We start from the raw sequence: 22,586 nt of genomic DNA, 5'->3' as shown, positions 1-22,586 counted from the left end.
CTTCAGTCTGTCAGTAAGAATTTTTTTTGTCTTTCTCTAAACACTTAACTTCGCATTGTGATGCCTGTAGTTCTATGTCAGTCACCTTTGTATTTTATATTGTTATTTATATTTTCTATTTTATTATTTTATTTCAGAGGCAGAGATGGAGTAAGCTCCCTTTCCCTGGCTCACTCCCCAGAGGCAACGGCAAAGGCTAGCTCAGGTCTGAGTCAGCAGCCAGAAATCCAACCCAACTCTCCCACATGGGTGGCAGAGACTCAATCCCTTGAGCCAGGGTGGGTTGCTGCCCAGAGCGCACTTGAGCAGGATGCTGGAATTAGGAGAACCAGGATTTGCACCAGGCATTCCAGTACATGATGCAAATGTCCCAAGCAGTATTTTACACAAGGCCAGAGATCCACTCCCCTCACTAAAATTTAGGTCTCTAAAGGAGTGGAGATTAAATTTATATCTACAAATACAACTACCTGCCCCTATTAAATATCTGGTCTGCCCAACATGCACAACTCACTTATGTGCATCTATTCTGAGTGTCAAGACATCTGAGCATCTTCATTGCTGCACGCAGCATCTAACCCAGTTCTTCTCGCTGGAGTCTGTGACCTCAAGTCACAAACCTCAATGGCTGGTTGGGTGCTCATGGTCATGGTTGCTCATTGAGCATTCTTCTGCTCTTTGCCACATTTGTCTTTACTAACCTTCCTTCAGGTATACACGTGTATCTGTTTTACACAGCTGCCTTGGATTCGCACATTCTGCAATTGCCAGTGCACCTGTATCATATCCAAATGATCCGTTTGTGCTCTTGGAGGTGAGCGAACACAATTTAACTTTGCAACTACTGCCTCGGTTTCAAATTTGGCATCAGTGTAAAGTGCTCACTGGAAATAACACGTGCTTTTGTGGGGGAAGAGGGGGGATGCCTTTTACTGCCTGTATTCCTTTGCCACATGAGATGGCTGGCCCTTCCCCAAAGGTTCCAGCTCATCCGTGCTTCCTTTCCGTCCTGGGGGAAGGACCCCCCACGCCTCTCTGCCTGCCCCAACAAAGCTCACGCCTTCCAACCGCCCAGGAATGGCCGGAAAGCTCACTCTCCTCGCCCAACGGAGTGTAGGGAGCCCAGGAGCTCTTAAGTCCCCACACCAAAACAGTCGCTTCGCTCGGTTCACCCACTTGCTCCGCGGAAACAGAAACACCAGCTCGAGAACTAAACAATTCTACGGCCAAGTAGGTAAAGCTTTCAGGGACACAGCCTCCAGGGCCTGAGTCTCTCGCTCTGGTATGAGACAAGCAAACATCCCAGGATTAGTGGGGAAGATCGTCGGACTCACGTCCCCAGGTACTTCATTCCCGTGGTCCGGCGCCCGCCCTAAACCTCCAGGGCCGCGGCGTGCGCCGAATTGTGACGTCACAGCCAACGGCACGCCGGGCCGCGTCGGCGCTCTAGCCCTCCACGCGCTCGCTGCCCCACCGCTGGCGCCGGGGGCTGACTCTCTAGCCCGCGCTATCGCGCCACTCTCGCCTGCCCTGGCGGAGTCGTAGGAATCTGTCCCGTTTGGGTTCCCTGGTGGCGGAGGCCGAGCCGTAGGTGGGAGCGAGGGCTCGGGGTCTGCTCGCCGGGGTCCTGGGAGAGGATGGGAGGGCCCGCCCGCCTGGAGTGCGGAGAGGCTCCTCTGTCTCGTGTTCACAGACGTGTCCTTCCCTTGCCAGCGCTCGGCCCGAGTGGACATGGAGCGCGCTAGCACCGTCACCAGCTCCAGCTTCCAGTCGGACTTGGACTTCTGTCCCGACTGCGGCTCGGTGCTGCCTCTGCCGGGCGTCCAGGACGCGGTCCTCTGCCTTCGCTGTGGCTTCTCCGTCCACGTGCGGGGTGCGGAGCCGGGGAGGGCTGGGGAGGACCCGCAGGGAAGCACGGAGGGCGTCCCGGCCTGGCCACCTTGGGGGGCGAGGGGCGAGGGGCGAGGCCACCCCCACGACCCCCACACCCAGCCCTTAATGTCTGCGCAGACTTGGAAGGGAAGCTCGTGAAAACTTCGGTCGTGTTTCACTCCCTGGGCTCAGCCGTGCCTGGGACGGCGGAGGAAGGACCCGAGTTCCAGGGGCCAGTGGTAAGTCATGGAGGTAAAGGGCTGACCCCCCAAAAAAGTAGCGAGGGAAAGGGGGCGGTGGCTGCCGAGCTGTGGGGAGCCCCGCGTGCACTCCGGAGCAGGCAGGGCAACCTGCCCAGGCCCCCCTGAGCTCCCGGTCTCCCCGCAGGTGGACAGGCGCTGCTCCAGATGCGGGCACGAGGGGATGGCCTACCACACCAGGCAGATGCGCTCGGCCGACGAGGGGCAGACGGTCTTCTACACCTGCACCAAGTGCAGGTGCGTCCTTTGCGCCCCGCTGCCCGCCGTGCTAGTGGGCACAGTGACCTGCGCGCTCTGTGGACGGGATCCTGGGGGTGGCTCCACTGGGATGTGCCAGCACGGGGCCTGCGTTGGTCTATCCTGTTTGGGATTTGTTCTATCGTTAACTTCGGAAAACTGTCGTTTGATGTGGTTTCCCTGTTTTCAGTGGTCCCCGCCGCAGCGCTCATTGGTTGTTACACCTTTTCCATCTTTCCTGTTTTTATATGGCCTTCTGAGTATTCTCTTTAGGTCTCTTTTCCACGTCTTACTCCAATTCTTAAAGTTCTACTTTTTCAATTTTTTCACCGTCTCAGTTCCTGAGTTGTATTTCAAGTCACTCCTTTTATTCTTTAAATGTGCATTAGATATATTAACAATGGATTCTAGTTTTTATGGATATAATGTTGCTGTCTGCTATTTCTGCTCTCTTGTGGCACCTTCTTTTTGACTTAAAAGGAATTCCTTTGAGGTTTGAGCTAAGTTCTGTATTCTTAATATTTGTGTTTGGGTGCTTGAGGCACTGTCAAGCCTGAATCATCTTTAAATACACACTCTTGTTTTATATATTTTAGACAAGTCATGTATTATGAATTTTAACTGCAAGTGCATGGAAGGGCCTATGTGTTCGAAATTCTCAGCAGAGCAGAGTAGTATGGGGAGAAGTGTGACTCCTGTCACGCTGTGGATTCTAAACGCTGCCGTGGCCTTCACAATAAGGACACCATAGTAGTAGGGGCTTCATGTTAACCTGTCTAGATTTCTGGTTTTATATCATTTTAAACTAGTGTGAGATTGCCTTTTCTTTCTTGGCATTTACTGCTGGATTAAAAATATTTATAGTTAGATATCTTTTTCCAAGTTTGTCACTTGCTATTTGTTTTTTCTTTTATATGAACATCTTAAGTTTTAAATTTTTATGAGGTTCAGTTTTTTTCTCTCATGGTGTTTCTTGTGTTCTAAGAAGTCTGTGCATACTTTATAACTTAACAGATTTCTTTTTGATCCCAGTGATTTCCATTGTTGGAGAAGTATTTAGGGAAGCCAGGCCTCCAGAGTATCATAAAGAAAAGTCCTTATTGGACTGTCTCATTGAAGATTTCTTCTCACACTGCCAGGAAACCTTTCTTTGAGCCAATGTAACAGCCATTTCTTTCTTGCAGGTTCCAGGAGAAGGAAGATTCATGACTTTTTTTCTGGGCAGCTCCACAAATCTTCCCCAGAAGGCGAAGGATACCGGTTCTCAGATGCCTTACCCACTGGACGTTAGCTGCAGTGCTTGGCTCGGTTGTCTTGCGGGGTCACTGTTCCCAGAGTGTTCTACCTCCAGTTGACTTTTTAAAATTATATTTCTGTTTAAGATCCCCACATGTTATTTATAATTTATCTTATTCCCAAAGGAATTTAAATAAGTTTATAGGACTATATTTGTATGAAAAGTTGTCACTCCGATAAGACTGAAAGAAGGGGGCCAGGAATGAGGATAATAAAGGAGCAGTTCTAAGTATTCTCCCTCTATTTGGGTTCCTGAACTTGGGGAAATAAAAACCAGGTTTTGGTTTGAGAGATTCAACAGCAAATTTAAACATGTTGTTTGCTATATAATTTTGGACAAATGAGATTGTAGGAATGCCAGTATGTACTTATTTAGGAAAACTTTAAAAAAAATTGCTCTTGAGATATATATTTACTGAAATATTCTTCTATGGAAAAACAGAAGTAAACGTGACAAAGACTCTCACTCCACAGAAATAACAGAAGTACATGTGTGTCCTCTGGTGTGTACGGAGGTGTCCGTGTCTTCAGGATGTCCATGGAATAGGAAGAGTATTTTGGAACAAGAAAAATCAGAAGTCCGTGTAAAGGACAGTGGTCCAAAAGTTCACGGATAATGTAATTATTAAAAAAAACTATGCTTGAATTTTAAAACTTTTTTGCACTAGAAATTTAATTTTCCATGAGTCTTTTTAAGTATGTGTATATATATACATACATATATATATATGTATATATATATGTTAAACAATTTTATGTATTCATTCTTTTATTGGAATCAGGCTCTGCTGAAGCCAGGAGCCAGGAAGTTCAATCTAGTCTCCCAAATAAGCGACAGGGATCCAGCCACTTGGAACATCATCTGCTGCCCCCAGGGTGCACACGGGCAAAAGCCTGGAGTCGGGATTGCAGCAGGACTCAAACCCAAACATGTGGATATGGGACATGGGTATCCACCCTGGAAGCCCCCAGACCAGACTCCTGTCCCTGGGTTTTTAAATGCATTATGCTGTACATGCTAAATTCTATCCTTTTTCAAGGATTTAGTTTATTTGAGTGGCCAAGTTAGGGGAGAGACAGAGAGCAGTCTTCCATCTTCTGGGTCACTTACCAAATGACCACAACAGTTGGGCTGGGCCAGGAGTTCCAGGTCTCCTTTAGGGATGCAGGGGCCCAGGCACTTGGATTAGCATCCTCTGCTGCCCCTCCCTTCCTCACTGGGAGCTGGATCAGAAGTGGAGCAATTGGCACCCATATGGGATCCCGACACTGCAAGTGGTGGCTTAACACACCACATACTGCACCATAACCATGACCCTATTCTGTTTTTTTTTTTTTTTTTCTCTTTTTCACTTTGACCCCGAAACTGTCAAGAATAACAAGTACCTAGTCAAGGGACAACACAACACATTTAGGATTTCATTTTTCTTGCATTCCTTGCCTTAAATGATGTTTATCCATTTGACACAGATGAAGTATCTGCTGATTCTGAAATACTTAGAGTCTTAAGGGGCTGTATTGATGTCAAAGAGGGGCCAGGGACGCACACAGGTCTGCCCTGTGAGTGCCAGGAAACCCCAACAGACCCAAGGTCTGTGTTAGAGGGGAGCTGGACGCACTTGGACCCAGGCTCCGCGAGAGATATAGGAGCCTCAGCTGGTGGTTCAACCACTGGACCAGAAACTGAATCCTGCACTTAGAATGCAATCAAGAGGGGAGAGTACTAACAGTCGTCATTGTGCCCCCCATCACACCCGTCATATCTGTGGGCCCATCTCCTCCCCACAGCAACTGCGGGCAGATTTCCTGCTGTGCATTTGAACATGGCTGGGAGCTGGCCTTCCTAACCCACTACTGAAACAGACAAACCTGTTCATGTTTCAACACTCACTTTAAACCTTTCCCTGGCCCTCATCCTGGACTGGATAAAATCCCAGTTTCTTAGCAAATACAGCTTTCCACACGACCAGTACCAACTTGCACTATCGCACCTCACTGGCTTCTTTCTGCACACATTGGGTAAACTGCTGTTTCCCTTCAACAAAGATTGTCCTGTTGGTTCTTGCTTTCCCACTTTCTCTTCCTTAGAAACTGGTACAAATTTTTATAAAGTGACCTATGCTGCAATTTAGGACTATTTCTTGGTTTGAAACCTATCCTCCCTCCCAGAGCAAGCTGACAGGCTAGAACTAAATTCACTTTCACGGGTGAGTTAGATCTGTTAACTCGTGTTTTTTTTTGTTGTTGTTGTTTAATATCCTGTGCCTTTCGCACTACGCTGGGCACTCAGAATCCGGGTGTCACACATGTCACCCTCAAGCCCTGGACACTGACCGGAAACACCGCACTTGCAGGTGCTTTCAAGTCTCCTCAAGTTAACGGGCGCTGAGTAGAACCCATATCGCTTGGTTCATCAAGTGTTTCCCACTGCTCCCTGGGCCCGTTTTCCATTCAGGGAAGCCTAGACGCAACAGTAATAGGGAATAAGCCCAAGAAAGCGTCGTTTCTGTCGCCCCTGACTTTTCCTGCCCCAGGGTCAAGGATGCAGCGGTACGGCCACAGCTACAGGAGGTCCGAACCTGCCTCCCCTCCTCGCGACGCCGCCCGCAGCACCCGCCGGATCCCGCCCGTCCCGCCGCCCCGCGGGTGCGAGCTCTCCTGTCGCCCAGGCCCCGTCCTGCCGCCGCCGCCATGACACCCTTTCCTCTGAAGTTGCGCGCCTGCGCACTTACACCTTACAGCGGAACTCCTCCGGCGACGCCGGCGTTTTGACGCGTTTGGTGCAGGGACGACCTGGGGCGGGGGACTGCGGGTGCGTCACACCCGGAAGCAGGGAGCCGGAAGTGGGGTTGGACAGGTTCTCCCCAGGGGTGGGGACGCGGAGGCCCAGGAGGAGGGGGAAAAAGGCGGAGGCTCCCGGCTAACACTCCTCTGCATTGGATACCGATTCTCTTAGATCCCAGAGACCCAGAAAAGGGGAAAGGTGTCCCTGTTCCCTTCCTTCCTCCTCCCCTCAGCCATAGCCATGGCGGAGGCAGGGGCCGGGCTGAGTGAGACCGTCACTGAGACAACGGTTACCGTGACAACCGAGCCCGTGAGAAAGCAGGGGGCGCGCTGCTTTGGGGTCTGGGAGGAGAGGGGGACAGGACTTGGGGAGCTACGGCACGGTGCGGGAGTGCGGGCTGAATAGCTGGGGTTGGGAGAATTACAGTGTTGGAGTGGCCGGGATGCAGGTGGCTGAGCCAGGGCCAGTACTAAGGACTTGTTAGGTGTTGATGCTGAATTCGTAAGTTGTGGAAGAACGGGAAATGGAGGAATAAGCAGCAAGGCAGCTTGCGGAAGTGCTGCCTGATTGGAAGGCAGCTCTAAGGGAGTTGGATCAGGCAGTGTTGGTGGGATGGGTGTAAAGGGAAATGGAGGGAATGAGGAAGCAAGAACCAGAGAGGCGAACCAGAAAGGGAAGATATAACTGGAGAAACATCACCATGTTGGGAAAAGCAGGTTTACATGGCTTTTCCAAGAGAGTGTTGCATGGGACTTAATAACCGCTGGAGTTTAGTAATTAGTAGTTTGGCAGAAGTCACCACGAGAGATGACCAGGAGGCTAGGGAACAGGTGAATAGGAGGTGATGCAGGCTGACTTTAAGGACCAGAGAGGAAAGATTGAGAAAGATAATAAGAGGTCTGGAGACTGAAAGTCCACGATTGGACGCTGAGAAAATCGTTTTCAAGCGTTCATACCACCAAGGATGCTTTGGGGAAGAGGAGAAGCAGCGAGGGCTGTGTTATTCTTGGAAGATTTGCTGAGCCCTCCCCTAGGTTAGGAATTGTGTCTTCTCTCTCTATGCACATAGTCGTCAAGAATAGGGAATAGTACTTCCTCCTCGGGGGCCTGTTCTCTGCACTGTACCCAGCATTTGCCTCCTCCGGGTCTGGGTGGTACAGACTGAGCTGGGGAGAAGGGAGGGAGTGAGAAGGATCACTAGGGGAAACCAGTTAGGTGAGCCCACCCCTCTTAACCTTCTAGGAGAATCGGAGTCTAACCATCAAACTTCGGAAACGGAAGCCAGAGAAAAAAGTGGAATGGACAAGTGACACTGTGGACAATGAACATATGGGGCGCCGCTCATCAAAATGTAAGTGAATGTGGGCTCACAGTAGCCATGAATTTTTTTTTTTCTTCTTAAAGATGGATCTATTCCCAGTGACTCAGTAGATAAGTACTTACCTTGAATGAAAGCACCGGATTCCATATAGATACCAGTTCATGTCCCGGATGCTTCACTTCCCATCCAGCTCTCTGCTTGTGGCCTGGGAAAGCAGTACAGGAGGACCCAAAGCCTTGGGAACCTACACTTGCTTGGGAGACCCGGAAGAAGCTCCTGGCTGGCTCCTGGCTTCAGACTGGCTCAGCCCTGGTCATTGTGGCCATTTGGGGAGTGAACCAATAGATGGAAGATCTTTCTCTGTATCTCCTTCTGCATAAATCTAATCTTCCTTTCCAATAAAAATAAATACATCTTTGTAAAGATGTATTCTTATTTATCTGAAAGATAAACACATATATATGGAGAGAGAGAGAGAGAGAGGTTTGCTGGGTCACACCTCAAATAGCTGTAACTTCTAGGGCTGGGGCAGGCCAGAAGCATGACTAGAACTTTATCCGTGTCTCTACCACAGTGGCAGAGGTCCAAGCGCTTGGACTATCTTCTGCCTTCCCAGGCACCTTAGAGGGAGCTGGATCTGAAGTGGAGCAGTCAGGACTCAAACTAGACCGTAGCTTAATTCTCTTCATTACAGGACCAGCCCCAAGCCATGGACTTTTTATTCCTGTAGATGTATCTTTTCTCTTTTCACATCACCCAGATGCTCACAGTTCTTTTACTTCCAGGGTAATTCCCTGGTATCAGGAAGGTAAAGGGAAAGATGGAGGAGGGGGCCCAGCAAGATAGCCTAGTGGTTGATGTGCTCGCCTTGCTTACCTTTGATCCCACATGGGCACCGGTTTGTGTCCCGGCAGCCCTACTTCCCATCCAGCTCCCTGCTTGTGGCCTGGGAAAGCAGTCGAGGACGGCCCAATGCTTTGGGACCCTGCACCCACGTGGGAGACCTGGAAGAGGTTCCTGGTTCCCGGCTTCAGATCGGCGCGCACCGGCTGTTGCGGCTCACTTGGGGAGTGAATCATTGGACGTAAGATCTTCCTCTCTGTCTCTCCTCCTCTCTGTATATCTGACTTTGTAATAAAATAAAAATAAATCTTTAAAAAAAAAAGATTTATTTATTTTTATTGGAAAGTCAGATTTACAGAGAGGAGAAACAGAGAGGAAGATCTTTTGTCTGCTGATTCACTACCCAATTGGCTGCAATGACCAGAGCTGAGCCAATCCGAAGCCAGGAGCTAGGAGCTTCTTCTCGGTTTCCCATGCCGGTATAGGGTCCCAAGGCCTTGGGATGTTTTTCGACTGCTTTCCCAGGCCACAAGCAGGGAGCTGGATGGAAAGTGGAGCTGCTGGGATTAGAACCGGCGTCCATATGGGATCCCGGGGCTTTCAAGGCGAGGACTTTAGCCGCTAGGCCACACTGCCGGGCCCATAAATAAATCTTAAAAAAAAAAACGCAGTAGGAGGGGCTAGAGGTGGGGTGTGCCAGGAACTAAAGGCAAGAGGAATCAGAGATAAGAAAGTGGGACTTTGGATTTTGGTTCCCGAGCAGGACTGTGGTTTGGGTGCCTGAGTGCCAGGCAGTGGGTGCCGGAAAAGAGAAGACAATGAAGTGGATGCTTCCAGCTGAAATCCAGTGGGACTGGCATTGAGCATGCATTGTACTCTTTCTCCTTTGTAACTGGACTCCTCCTTCCAAATGCAGGCTGCTGTATTTATGAGAAACCTCGAGCGTTTGGCGAGAGCTCCACAGAGAGTGAAGAGGAGGAAGAGGAGGGCTGTGGTCATACACACTGTGTACGGGGCCACCGCAGAGGACGACGTCATGGAACCCTGGGACCGACTCCCAACACCCCTCCCCAGCCTCCCGATCCCTCCCAACCCCCTCCAGGGCCAATGCAGCACTAAATTCCTCAATCCCCACCATTCCTGTGTGTGTCTGGCCCTGAATGTATCCACGTGGCTACTGGGGAACTAAACCCATGGTTTCATCCCTTCTCCGGCCCTCTCCTTCCCTCTTCTCTGCCACATAGAGAGAAAAGGAAGCGGAAGTGGGCAGAGATCCTGGAATTCTGACTTGCTGCTATTTCCAGAACCCAGCTTTTCTGGGGTTCCCTCAGCCCTCACTTCTCTCAGAACCCACCCTCCTCTCTCCAGGGTCCCAGGCACTTTGGTCCCAGGCTCTGCCCTTTGGTCTCACTGCCAAATTGCCTGTTCTGGGATCCAGTAATCTTGGCCCCCTGCATTCTCAACTTGAGTCCCAAATATTTAAGCTTAGAGTGGTCCCAGCTTTCACTGCCAGGGTCCCAGTCAGATTCCAGGCAATCTCACCCCAGCTGCGTTTGATAATTCTGGCCTTGTGCTCTTCGACCAGTGTATTTATGCAACCCACTTCTTCCCCTTGCCTGTGGGATATGAGGTCTGAGAAGAGACCTCAGGCCTCCCAGCTTTCCCTCTCCTTTCCTCAGAAGGAGTTAGGAGAGAGAGGCCTTTGTCCTTATTGCCTCTGGTGGAAGATAGCCCTGTCCTCTGTGCCCACAATTGCCAGGTGATGTAGGATTTCTGACAGAGCTGGCTTGAGAGTTGGCTACTGAGCGCCAACACACCCTCAGCCTTTGGTCTCAGCTTCAGAGATGGATATGATGTAGTCCTGGGGTCCTGGGTCTGGGCAAGGAGGCGAGTGTGTGTCCCCTCTGCTGCACTCTTAGCCCTCCTTCCCAGGCTCCGAGGTCTCTGCCAGCCCGGGTGGCCAGCTCTCTCGGCTTCCCCACCCCTCATGCTGTAATCTGGTGACCGTTTCCCAGGTCTGTTGCCATGCAGTTGCAGAGATCAGTCAAATCCATACCACCACTGAGATCTCATTTATTGCCACAGATGCACAAAATAAATAACTCAACATCGCAAAATGTGTTAAATACGGGCCCATTTTATATGTGTGGGGAAGAGATATGAGACTAAGGGTGAGTTCTGGAATGTTCGGGCCCTTCTAAATCGAAGAAAGGAGGGGTAGCACCATTGGTTCTCTTTGGTGAGTGCAGGAAGGAGTTTTAGGAAGGGTCTTACTGGGCAAAGGCTATGAGCATAGGAAGCTGTCACATATCCAAAGTGGAACCGAAAGGGCTTGCTCCACAGGCGATTAAGTGTTGCAGAGGCCCCAGGGCCCAGCCCAGAGTCAAGCCTCTTGTTATGAAGAGAAACAGAGTGGACAGTGCCTCGAAGCACAAGCCTCAACCCTGGACAAGGCACCAAAGCCGCCTCTGGCGCTAGGAGAGGAGGCAAGAGGGGGAGGTCAGCGTTTGCCTAGCGAGGTCTCCACAGCCAATGGCCCCATCACCAGATCTGAGTTGAGGCCTGGGAGGGGTTAGAAGGATGGAGCTCAGCTGGGAAGTACTGAGGTGAGGTGAGGAGACACTTTCCAGAGAGGGAGTGAGCAGGAGTGGATTCAGCTTTATGCATGTGGGAAACCGGAGACAAGTTGAGGGGTTATTTGTGAGGGGTGATGAGAGAACGTGTCCTCGTAGGGATGCTTATCAGTACTCCAGTGGGCTTGTAGACATGATCCCTGGAATCGGGTGTCGGCGCCCAACATGCGGCCGCCTGTCAAGGTGGCTGGGCTAAAGTACAGTGAAGATTGGAGGCGACGCTCAGCCTTCCGCTGGCACGATGCGGAGTGGGATGCGGGGATCACGGGTGCAGAGCAGCGGGAAGACGCGCTCCCCGAGGGGGCCAGGAGCCTGGAAGGCGAAGAGCAGGTCCAGCGAGCGGCCGTCGTAGAACGCTACGCGGCCTCGCTCCCAGTCCAGGTCCACCCGAATGCGCCGCGGTGGGGGACCGACACCGGCCAGCAGGGTGGGTTCGGGTGCCGTGAGGGCCCACAGGCGGCCGCCGCGGCCTTCTACAGCCCACACAGCCCCCGCAGGGCACAGCCTGACGTGGCCCTTGCGTTGCACCGACTCCCCGGCCGCGCCCACAGCATAGCGGCTCTCCCCGTCGTCGTCCTCATCCTCCCCGGAAGAGTCCCTGCAGGAGGCTGCGTCTGCCGTCTCCACCTCCCAGCAGTGGCGGCCGGCCCCGAAGCCCTGCGCGCCCAGCACCGCCGGGAGCTGATCGAAGCGCGCAGGGCCGTCCGAAGGCGCGGGAGTCCCCGGAGGGGCTAGCCGGACGCTGCGGCGATCAGCGGAGATGAGCAGGAGACGGTGTGCTGTGCCAGGGTCCAGGGTCAGGTCAGCTGGGGGAGGAACAAGCAGAAGAGAACCTTGTGACAGGGGCATCGTGTCAGGAGCCGGATACGGGTGCTGGCCACACTAGAAACTAAGGGTGTTGGTGACCACGACTAAGGCCAAAAGGACACACAGCCACAGAGCCGGGACTGGACACCGAGGCATTGGGGAAGAGCTGTGCCGGCCCAGGGCCCAGAGCAGAGAGGCTGTGTGGAGTGTGGAGCTAGGGAGAGTGAGATTGATGAGACTTCCAGGGAAGGTGTGAGGTTGCTACCTCAATCTGTAGCATCTGGGGTGGGGCTGGGCGGGAGCTGGGTCAGATGCAACAGGAAGAGGGCTGTGAAGCAGAGAGACCAGAGACTGATACTTGATACAAGAATACCAAGTGGGGAGGGGCACGGGAAGGAATCCAAGCTATCTTGAGAAACCAGCCCACCCACTTACAGGAACTGGTGTGGGTGGACAGACCTATTTCGATTGGGGCTGGCCAGCCAAGGAGAAGGCGGTGACGGCCAGAGGAGCCAGGGAGAACCATTGGCCTTGTACTTATGTGGGGTGCTTTGAAAAAAGATGTCAGAGGCCTGGTGCAATGGTTTAGTTGGCTAATCCGCCCCTCGCAAGTGCTGGAATCTCATATGTGCGCCGGTTCATGTCCTGGCTGTTCTACTTTCCATCCAGCTCCCTGTTTGTAGCCTGGGGAAGCAGCAGAGGATGGCCCCAAAGCTGTGGGATCCTGCACTTTTGTGGCAGACCCAGAAGCTACAGCTTTGGGTCAGCTCAGTTCCAGCCATTTGGGGAGAGAACCAGTGTATGGAAGAGCTTTCTGTCTCTCCTCTCTTCTAATAAAAATAAGTAAATAAGTAAAAAGATTTCTGGGTTAGGGATTCTAAAAGCAATCTGGGTTAGGTGGGATGATGGGTGACCAAAGAAGACAGAACCTCTTTAGGAGGGCAGAGAGAGATTGAGGGCAACCATCGGAGGGGCAGGGAGATGCTGGGGAGCAGGGGCCCTGTGCACAGGTGTGCTGTGCAGTTGAAGGCAGAGATTCCTAGGGAGCGGCCGAGCTCCAGAGGTCTGGAGTGTGTGCGAAAAAGGAGGTTGGAAAATGACGGAATATGAAGGAATGAGACCAGGCACTGTCACGAGTTAAAATGTCACCATATGCACACACCCAGGTACGTCGAAGTTGCCAATACCTTATACTTGACCTGAAAGACCCTCACCAAAAACCATGAACTTTAACAGCAAAAATGCGATTTTGCAAGGCTTTAACTAAAAATAACAAGATCTCTGAGAAGAAAGCAGGCGAGGTCAGGACTAGCTTGTCACACGCTTGTCATACATTTGTGGTCAAACATCTGGCCCCAAAAGAAGGAAGAAACGTTAAGAAAGAGAGCCAACTCAGCGCCAACTCAGCGCCAACTCAGTTATTATTAGACTTCGCCTATCAGAATCCTGTAACTATGCATCTCGCTTCTGTACTGTACTTTTTTTTTGCCTCCCTACCCTATAAAAACCCACCGCCCCAACCTAAAGGCGCGCAAGTCTTCCAAGAGACCTTGTCGCCCCGGGTACCTGTGTATCTGAATAAACCTCTTGCTGTTTGCATCCGTACAAGTGGTCTCGCTGTTCCTTGGGAGGGGCCTCCCTAGAAGGAAAGTACCCTTCGGGGGTCTTTCATTTGGGGGCTCGTCCGGGATGAGAGACCCCTGCCCAGGGACCACCGACCCATTTCCGGGAGGTAAGCTGGCCAGCATTTAAATTTTGTCTCATTCTCTGTGTGTGTGTGTGTTGATAAATATTGCGCTTGCGTTTGTACGACTCGGCCGTGTCGCTTTGTATTTGGCGGAGCCGTGGAGGAGCCGACGGGCTCGGACTCCCGACCGCAGCCCTGGGAGACGTCCCGGGGATATTTGGGGCCAGTGGCAGTGGCCCATTTGGAATTTTGTGAACCCGACCAGAGTAGGACTCTTTGGGGCTCCCCCACTGTCCAAAGGGTACGCGGTTCGTTTGGGAGACGAGAGATCCGGACTCTCATCACGATCTCCATTTGAGGTTTTGCTTTCGGTTTTGCACCGAAGCCGCGCCGCGAGGTTGTTCTGTCTCTGTTGTGGTCTGTTATTTGTGTGTTTTGTTAATTGTCTCTTTTTGAGTGTTATTGTGACAATAATAATGGGACAGACTGTGACAACACCCCTTAATTTGACTCTTAATCATTGGACTGAAGTTGAGGGCTAATAATCTCTCCCTCCAGGTTTAAGAAAATCTTGACAGACTCTGCTCTGTGGAATGGCCCACCTTCAAAGTGGACTGGCCGAAAGAAGACTTGTTTGTTGAACTCAATTGGGCATTTAAGTTCCTCAAAACTTTAAACTAAGCCTTCTGGCTTTGAGATGTCCAGCAGGATCCCTGGACCGCTCAAAGATAGAAGAGAAATTTGGATAATTTAATTATAATGTGATAGTATTATACAATTGTGCCAAGTTTATTGCTTCATATGTTCTATTAAAGTAAATGAGTATATGTGGGGTTACAACATGTGCGGAATTGAGGTTTTCCTGTATTACTGCAACTGATTTTAGTGATGAGCTCTTAGTATTCTGCAATGTTTTCTACTGCCTTTGTTGGTTTTTTTTTGGTCTTGAAGTTTTAACTATTTATTGGCTCATAGTGCTATTTTAGCTCTGATCAGATTTGGCCTAAGTGTTTATATCTAGAACAGTGCTTGCTAAAGTTCTAAAAAGCTGCTAATGCATATATTGGTGATTATGTTTATTGGTTAAGTTGTCCTAATTATAAAGCTGTATTAAGTTGTGAAATTATTTGTGTTCTAGTTTGCAAAAAGCATTTTTTTCCTGATTCTTTGCCTCACAGGAAGACAACGAATTCTTAAAGGATGTGTGATAAAATTATTTATATTGTGTATATTTTTTTAAGTATTTAATTTTTAAAGTAATAGAATTGAAATTGAATTTTGGTTCCTTGTTAGAGAACAGCGTTTTATTGATGATTAATCTGCTAATTAAGTTCAGTAGCCAAGATTGGAATTCTATATATTCTTGATTTTAATAAAACAGAAGATAAGAAGATGCTCCAGGCTGTGGGAAAGAGAAGGACATGCTTGGAGCCTGGCCTTTGTTCTTGCCATTGAGATTCTTGAAAATGAAAAAGTTCCCAAATTAGCTAAAAGAAGGTAACTGCTTTTTATTCCCAAGTGGGTTTGCATTTTAAAATGTTTTAATGAATTGGCTATGAATAAAAGATAATTGAAAATAACCTACAGCAATTGTGCTTAAAATTTAACCTGTTTTTGTTTAGGAAATGTTTTTAGTTTGGAGTTTTAAATGTTTCAGAATGTCGATCCAAAAAATTGCCAGATGGAAGCTGGTTGTAAACCTGAGAATGTGTTCTTGGTGAGAAGGTTATAAAAGGAGAGTACTTTTGTTAAAGGAAGAGCATAGCTTGTAGAATTTTTTGTCCTACAGGAGAATGGCCATCATAAAATAGAAAGGGAGAGCTGGGACAAAATACTTGAAGGTTTAAGCACGTTAAGAAAGAGTTGGGAAGTCGGAAAAGTTGAAATGTGAGTCTTGTAAGCTTTATATAATTGGCTATAATTTTTAAGATACTATGACAGTATTGTTTAACCTTTTAACACTAATATCTGAGGTATATTGATATTAGATATAAATGTGCTCTTGACGAAAAAGGTTATAAAGGAGAGTTTTTTTTTGAAATAAAAGAAAAAAGGATATGGCTTGTAAAATATTCTATTCTACAGGGAAATGACTGTGTTAGACTGCAGTGCTGAAGAAGAAAAAAAAAAACAAAGAAAAAACATTTACAGGATAAAGTTTATTAAAAAAAGAATGGGGATGCTAGAAAATATCTGAAAATAAGAAAAAAACTCTAATTTTAAAAGCTATTAAAGAAAATTAAAATATTCAATTTTAGATAGTCTGTTTAATTAGTGACTTTGCCAATTGTCTATCCAATTTTAGTAAACTGCTCTAGTTTCAACTTTTGAATTTATTAAATTCTTTAAAAGTTGTGAGATGATTTTATGCATTAATTTTTATTTTTAATGTTGTATTTTCCTTTAGGTAATTAAGAAAATATATATTTTGCCTTCCAGTTAGGTAATTTTTGAGTTCTCTATATTGTCTTGGTTAAGTTCACATAGCTTAAAAAGAGCTGTGTTTTTAAGAGTATTTTTTGATATGTATTTAATTTGAAATATTTATATGATTGTTTTATAAGTAAAAAATGATCTGCTACTGTTTAAATCAGCTTGACTAAATATTACTTGATGATAATAAGAAATCTCTAATTAGATTCTTTAAGATCTTTTAGTATATTTAATAGGTTTAATTCTTGTGTTTTGAGGTTTCCAAATGGGCCCTGGAGGTCTAAAAGTCAAAAAAAAAAAAAAAAAAAAATGTGTGTCAAAGTCTCTATCTTTCTTTTAGTAAAGGTAATAATTTGTTTTGAATATTTGGATTATATGCAAAATATTGTAAAATGTAAAATTATGTTAAATTTCAAGTTCTCTCATACTGTTATTAGTTATGATGTTTAGACTCCTAGGTCTAAAAAGTACAAGAGTGTGCAAAATTTTATAGGTGCACAGCTGGTTTCACAGTATTATCTAAATGTGGCAAGCTATGTCATCTATTTTACTTTATTTATAAATGAAAATATTTATGAATAAGAATTGTTAAGCTAAATCCTTTTAAAAATAATATATGGATGCATAATTGGGCTCTTAAAGAGTCATGTCTGTTTTTGTTTTCTCAGGATCTATGAAGTCTGTTCAGTTGTATAATTCTACATGCATTTAAATAGATTTACTGCTAAGGGCACCGTTTCAAAACACCATAGGATGCCAAATCCTCATAAACTAAGTGGTAAAATGCATGGCTATGATAACTCAGATGTCAGGTAATGTTAAAATGCTCCAACATGGGAAACGGTTCTTACAGCAGACTCATAGACTGACTAACTTGAGTAGCACTCAGTGGCCTCAGAATCAGCCCAAAGGCATTCTAGTCTGACAAGAGAGCCAGCAAGAGAGCAAGCATATCAGGTGTGGAAAGCCAGGACACTGCTGCAAAGAGTGTCCCTCCGTGAAGGACCTCTGTGGTCCATGCCCCAGTGCAAAGAAGCAGCCATGGAAGATGGTTGTGCTCTTCTCTCAATGGAGGAGAAAACTTCCACTTTGTGTGTGGCCTTGTCTAAGAATACTGGGAGTGCTGTGAATTCAAGAGGCTTCCACAGCCTAACCATCGTGTGTCGGAGCCTCAGGTGATCACTGACGTCACACATAAAAGTGCTAATTTGTTAAAATTCACTAGAGTCACTGTGTACTGACTTCCCATGCAGGACCTATATCTTCAGAGTTAAGCCTTATTAGAGTAGGACACCCTGAGTACTCTGAAGCAGAGCTCATGTCTTCCTTACTTGCCAAATTGTTTGGGATTTCTTTGCTCATCTGTTAGACTATAATTAATAGATCGCTTGCCTCTGTCTTAAAATGTGTAAAGTTTTGTAAATTTTTGTTAGAATGTTATAAATTATCGAGTAATTGTAAATGAAAATCTGTTTTAATCTTTTGCCATCCATAGTGTAATTAGTAGGTCTTGCAATAAAATGTTTTCAGGGCTGTGTTTTATATTTTAGGTTATGTGTGTCATCCTGAATCTCTTAGAATTTACAACAATTGATAAAATATAATTATTTTAGAAAAATCTAATACTTGCCTGTTCCCTACTGTTAGATTCGTCGATTTTCAGGGAAGGAATAACTGTGCCAAGTATGTAAAGGGAACCTGGATGGCCTTTGTTTCAGGGAGTCATAGTCACAGGCTTCCCTTCCCTTCCCCATACAGCAGACAGACAGACCTGGAGTTAGGGCTGCGGAAAAGATAGATATGAAAAAAATGAAAAAGAGCCCTTTTTGGACTCTACTTGACATAGAAGCGGTCATCTCGGCCCTTGTTAAAATAGAGTGATGTGGATTTGTGCCCCTCATTAGTACTACGGTGGTTTCACAACCTGAGGGGGCCCCACCAGAATTTTGCCATGCATTCTAGGATTAATTGGAGACAAACTCCGCCCTTCTTTAAATACGATGATAAGGAGCTTCATGTGTTCTGTCAAACTCATTGAGTACTTTTAACTGAACTCACAACCTACTAGATTAAAAAAAATTATAATTGCCTTTGTTTTATCATCTAGACTTCAACAAGAAAAAAAACACCCAGAGCTCAGACAACATGCCAGATACCTCCGATGCCTTCTACATTCTACCGGGGACCCTTAGACTGACCCCCAGAGGAGTACCTAACTGCTGCCCTTGAACTCCGTCCTCTGTCAGCAGGAAGCAGTTAAGAACGAACGACGTCCCTGTCCCCCTAACAGCAGTTAAGGTCACTTCTTCTGGGGAGCGGAATATAAGAAGAATTAGACTGGGTAGTAGGCAGTTAAGGTATTCTAGGTCTCCGCCATGTCTTAGATTCACCAGAGCACGTCTCTTCCTAGAGACAAGGGTGACCTTGGCGTATCGGTTCCCCACCTGAAGCATCTCTGGCCATTGTATAAGAGAGCCTCAAGCTGATCTCCTTATCATTAAAAAAAAAAAGGGACTGGACTTGGTCTTTCTTTAGTAAGAAAGCCTGTGCGTGGCTCTTAAAGAGAAACATTGTTTTTATATAGATATTAGAAGAAGCAGAAATAATTTAAATCATGGTTTCAAAAGTCCCTGTGGTTCACCACCCTGATATCAACTCTTTTGGGACCCTTATTAATTCTTCTATTAATATTATTGTTTGGACCATGTATTTTAAATCGCCTAGTTCAGTTTATAAAAGGCAGGTTATTAATTATTCAAGCACTAGTTCTGACCCAACAGTACCATCAACTTAGATAAATAGAATTAGAAAATTTTTAACGAGTTTAAATGGAAGATTCCATTTAAGTTATAAGAGAAATGGGGGAATGAAAGACCCTCACCAAAAACCATGAACTTTAACAGCAAAAATGCGATTTTGCAAGGCTTTAACTAAAAATAACAAGATCTCTGAGAAGAAAGCAGGCGAGGTCAGGACTAGCTTGTCACACGCTTGTCATACATTTGTGGTCAAACATCTGGCCCCAAAAGAAGGAAGAAACGTTAAGAAAGAGAGCCAACTCAGCGCCAACTCAGCGCCAACTCAGTTATTATTAGACTTCGCCTATCAGAATCCTGTAACTATGCATCTCGCTTCTGTACTGTACTTTTTTTTTGCCTCCCTACCCTATAAAAACCCACCGCCCCAACCTAAAGGCGCGCAAGTCTTCCAAGAGACCTTGTCGCCCCGGGTACCTGTGTATCTGAATAAACCTCTTGCTGTTTGCATCCGTACAAGTGGTCTCGCTGTTCCTTGGGAGGGGCCTCCCTAGAAGGAAAGTACCCTTCGGGGGTCTTTCAGACCTTATTTGGAAAATGAGGCCATTAGGGTGGGCTGTAAGCCCGCATGACCGCCACCTTATCAAAGAAAAAGATGCTGGCACAATTACTAAGGCTCACAGATCACGTGAAGGCCAGCTCTTAAGCAACACTGGTAGGGGCCTCTGGAGTGAGGTCACACGCTCTGCCCTCAGGAGAAAGCCAGACGGCCAGCCTTGGGTTTCAGGCCTCTGCCTGCAGAGCCACCAGATAACCCGTGTGCTGGGTTGTGTTGTTTCATTATTGCAGTGGCAGGAAGCTGACACAGAGCAAGTGCTCATGCCTCCATCCTTCCACTGAACTGTGAGTGAGCAGCCCAGCGGACTTTCTTCCTTACCTGCCAGCCGGTGCAGCATGTTTTTAGACGCTGGGTAATCTTCCGGGAGCTCTTCCTCTGAGTTGGAAGTCCTGGGTGTTTGGACATCAAATCTGGACGGATGAGAGAGAAAGGTCAGGAAGCAGTGCTATGCCTGCCCTCTGCTGCTGATGCCCCCACTCCCACCCCAACTGCAGCCTTAGGGTGGGCAGAGGGGAGACCACTACCCAAAGAAATTTCTGCCTAGAAATTGAGGCAAAGAGAAGTGTGCTCAGGTGGAAGGTGATGGCTATGGAGGTTCATATGGAGATTAAAAAAGGGGGAACTCACCGTCTCCATGTCTTCCGCATATCCTGGCAGGGAAAAAACAAACAGACTCAGGCTTCACAGTCTGGGGCTCCTCTTCCCTGCACCTGTCGCAGCCATCTTCCCTCTTCTCCTGAGCTCCCCGTCATCCCCCATTCTCCCCACCTCCAGCTTCATGCTTCCCTTCTTCCTCTCTCCATTCTCCAAAGATGATCAATCCCCTTTTCTCTAACCTTATCCCTGGCCCCTTCCTTATCCACCTTCCTGACAGCATCCAGACCATCATCTGACCCTGCATCCCCACCCTGGAGACCAAACGCGCCCTCAAAGCCCACAGCTATGAGTTGGTATATAAAAGCCTTACAACAAAGCTGCTTCCCCTCCTGTCATAAAAACCCAATGGCGTTTATTGGGTCCTTTGTTTTGTGTCTCTACCCTAGCCAAGGAGGGAACAGGGACTTGGATGTGCGCCAGGAGGTCCAACTGGTGCAATGGGAACCAGGAGAGGGCGCCAGAGGCTTCCCTCCGAACTGGGGGACCCAGTTCCTGGACCCTACATCCCTTCCCCGCCTCCCCAACCCACCTCGCTGGAGCACTTGGCCGGCGCTGTGTGCAGGGGGAGACGGGAGGAGGGGCAATGGCTCTAATTTATGCCAACTCCATCTAAACTAATTAGGTCTATGAAGACTTCACAGGGCGAAAGACAGGCCGGAGATCTGATGGAGTGCTGGGGAAATGTCACTCGGGCATCCCCAACGCCCGGGGGTTGGACAAGGGAATAGGGTCGCTTGGTGGCAAGGGAGAAAGAGCCCAGGAAGGGTAGGAGGGGCGAGTGGGGGATGAGGTCGCTGTGTGCACAGGCGCCAAGGGGCCTCTACGGCTGCTGTCCCTGACTTCGCCTCCACCGGTCACCGCCCCAGCCCGGGGACCTGGGAGGAGCCGACAACAACAACATTCAACTCGGAGTGGGGCGCGGAGCGGGCGGGGGTTGGCCACAAGGGCTTCTGCCTCCCCCTCCCGCCCCAGTCCTTTAGTCCGTCCTCGGTCCTCTCCTTCCCCACCCCTCCACTCCGACCTCTTCTGCTCCCTGTCCCTGGCGCTGGTTCTGACCTCCCGGACCCAGGTTCAATTTCGTCCTGGTCCGCGCCCTCTGCCCCGTCTGGTGCCCAGCCTGTGCCTGCGCTCTCCGCGGTGGGTATCAAGGGTCTCCCAGCCCAATCACCATCTCATCCTTATGTGTCTCCTAAATCGCCCCTCGCAACAGTTTCTCTCATAAAACTCGGGCTGGCTTCCAGCCTGCTCCCCTCAGCTCAGTGTCAGCTCTGCCCGTGGTCCTGGCCAGCGCTCTTCCACCTGGAGGACCCCGCGCCATCTCCAGCCCGCCCCTCCAGCCTTTACCGGCTGCTCCCAGCTCCGTCCCTCACCTGAACTTCTACCGCGGGAAATGTCATGCGGGGGGAAGGAGGAAACCTATGAATCTGCCCCTCCCACTCACGGCTCGGGACCCGCGCAGCTCACCTCGCCCTGCGGATCCAGGCAGCCCATGGTGGGGATGCGACCCCCTCGGCGTCTTCCCGTTCTGGCCCCGGGCTCGGCCAGCTTCTCCCGCAGCCCGCGGCTGATGCGCACCTCCACCGCGAGCCGCACGTTGGACCTCAGGCAGCGGCGGGGACATGGCAGGCCGCAGCAGGGGCAGGTGGTGGGGGGCGCCTGGACGCCGGGGGCCGGCGGGGCCCCCCAGCGACGGGCCAGGCACGCGCGGCAGAAGCTGTGCTCACATGCCAGAAGCACCGGGTCCTCGAAGGGGCCCCCGCACAGCGGACACGTCGCCAACTGCTCCAGACGCTCCACCAGCCCCGGGCCCAGCTCGGACGACTCCATGGGAAGCCGGGGTCGGGGCGCCACCCCCGGCGCGACCTCCGAGGTGACCGCCGGCGAGCACGCAGAGCCCCCGCTGCTTGCTGACTTGAGCCTCCTCTGGCCGCCTCCCACATGAACCTCCCGCCGCTTTTCCCTGCCCCTGTCTTGGGACTGCCTGTCTTTATCAGAGTCTTTCGATCCCGGCGAAATCTCCCCCACCACGTCAGGTTTTATAGGGAGGGAGGAGGCTCCGGCGGGAGGTAAACAGCAGGACTTGCGTAACGCCTCAGCTGGTTCTCCCGCTTCGCCGTGAGGCTTGGGGGAGGGAGCCCACAACTCCACACCTGGGTTTTCGGGCCCAGGGCAGTCACCAGGGGGAGTCCTGGGGAGGGGTGGGATCTGGGAGGAGGCAGACCCCCCTGGTAGCCCCTCCGGGGCCGAACCTCGCCCCTCTTCTCCCGTGTGTGCGGGTGGGCAGGCTGCCCAGGCTCGCCAGTGGCGTGTGCGCTCACATCGCCAGGGCGTGAGTCATCCCAGGTGGTTGGCACACCTACATCTGGGGGCTGGCGGCCGG

General features: G+C 49.3%; 3 protein-coding genes across 3 annotated transcripts; 2 read left to right on the top strand and 1 right to left on the bottom strand.

The window, feature by feature from the left end:
• Positions 1-1,534: 1,534 nt before the first annotated feature.
• POLR1H (RNA polymerase I subunit H) lies at positions 1,535-7,312 on the top strand. The gene is made up of 6 exons (XM_058666901.1): positions 1,535-1,624; positions 1,727-1,873; positions 2,011-2,111; positions 2,260-2,369; positions 3,554-3,719; positions 7,301-7,312. Exons 2-5 carry the CDS (start codon positions 1,732-1,734, stop codon positions 3,576-3,578), a joined length of 378 nt encoding a protein of 125 aa, XP_058522884.1. The 5' UTR covers positions 1,535-1,624; positions 1,727-1,731; the 3' UTR covers positions 3,579-3,719; positions 7,301-7,312.
• PPP1R11 (protein phosphatase 1 regulatory inhibitor subunit 11) lies at positions 6,481-9,751 on the top strand. The gene is made up of 3 exons (XM_004598371.4): positions 6,481-6,759; positions 7,693-7,801; positions 9,531-9,751. Exons 1-3 carry the CDS (start codon positions 6,691-6,693, stop codon positions 9,731-9,733), a joined length of 381 nt encoding a protein of 126 aa, XP_004598428.1. The 5' UTR covers positions 6,481-6,690; the 3' UTR covers positions 9,734-9,751.
• Positions 9,752-11,051: 1,300 nt separating this feature from the next.
• RNF39 (ring finger protein 39) lies at positions 11,052-22,485 on the bottom strand. Its single transcript, XM_004598370.2, has 4 exons — positions 21,671-22,485; positions 20,177-20,199; positions 19,868-19,959; positions 11,052-12,053 (listed from the first exon to the last, which is right to left on the bottom strand). Exons 1-4 carry the CDS (start codon positions 22,031-22,033, stop codon positions 11,470-11,472), a joined length of 1,062 nt encoding a protein of 353 aa, XP_004598427.2. The 5' UTR covers positions 22,034-22,485; the 3' UTR covers positions 11,052-11,469.
• Positions 22,486-22,586: the final 101 nt, after the last annotated feature.

The sequence above is a fragment of the Ochotona princeps genome, chromosome 1 (assembly GCF_030435755.1).
Source record: "Ochotona princeps isolate mOchPri1 chromosome 1, mOchPri1.hap1, whole genome shotgun sequence".
NCBI lineage: Eukaryota > Metazoa > Chordata > Mammalia > Lagomorpha > Ochotonidae > Ochotona > Ochotona princeps.
This window is presented reverse-complemented; position numbering and strand designations above follow the sequence as displayed.

Excerpts from the sequence above, each read along its gene's own strand:
- POLR1H (XM_058666901.1), top strand. The coding sequence starts at position 1,732 with ATGGAGCGCGCTAGCACCGTCACCAGCTCCAGCTTCCAGTCGGACTTG. Across the intron at positions 1,874-2,010 it reads CTTCTCCGTCCACGTGCGGG|ACTTGGAAGGGAAGCTCGTG; the intron begins GTGCGGAGCCGG and ends ATGTCTGCGCAG. Across the intron at positions 2,370-3,553 it reads TACACCTGCACCAAGTGCAG|GTTCCAGGAGAAGGAAGATT; the intron begins GTGCGTCCTTTG and ends TCTTTCTTGCAG.
- PPP1R11 (XM_004598371.4), top strand. The coding sequence starts at position 6,691 with ATGGCGGAGGCAGGGGCCGGGCTGAGTGAGACCGTCACTGAGACAACG. Across the intron at positions 6,760-7,692 it reads TTACCGTGACAACCGAGCCC|GAGAATCGGAGTCTAACCAT; the intron begins GTGAGAAAGCAG and ends TTAACCTTCTAG. Across the intron at positions 7,802-9,530 it reads GGGGCGCCGCTCATCAAAAT|GCTGCTGTATTTATGAGAAA; the intron begins GTAAGTGAATGT and ends TTCCAAATGCAG.
- RNF39 (XM_004598370.2), bottom strand. The coding sequence starts at position 22,033 with ATGGAGTCGTCCGAGCTGGGCCCGGGGCTGGTGGAGCGTCTGGAGCAG. Across the intron at positions 20,200-21,670 it reads GCCTGGATCCGCAGGGCGAG|GATATGCGGAAGACATGGAG; the intron begins GTGAGCTGCGCG and ends TTTCCCTGCCAG. Across the intron at positions 19,960-20,176 it reads ATGCGGAAGACATGGAGACG|ATTTGATGTCCAAACACCCA; the intron begins GTGAGTTCCCCC and ends TCATCCGTCCAG.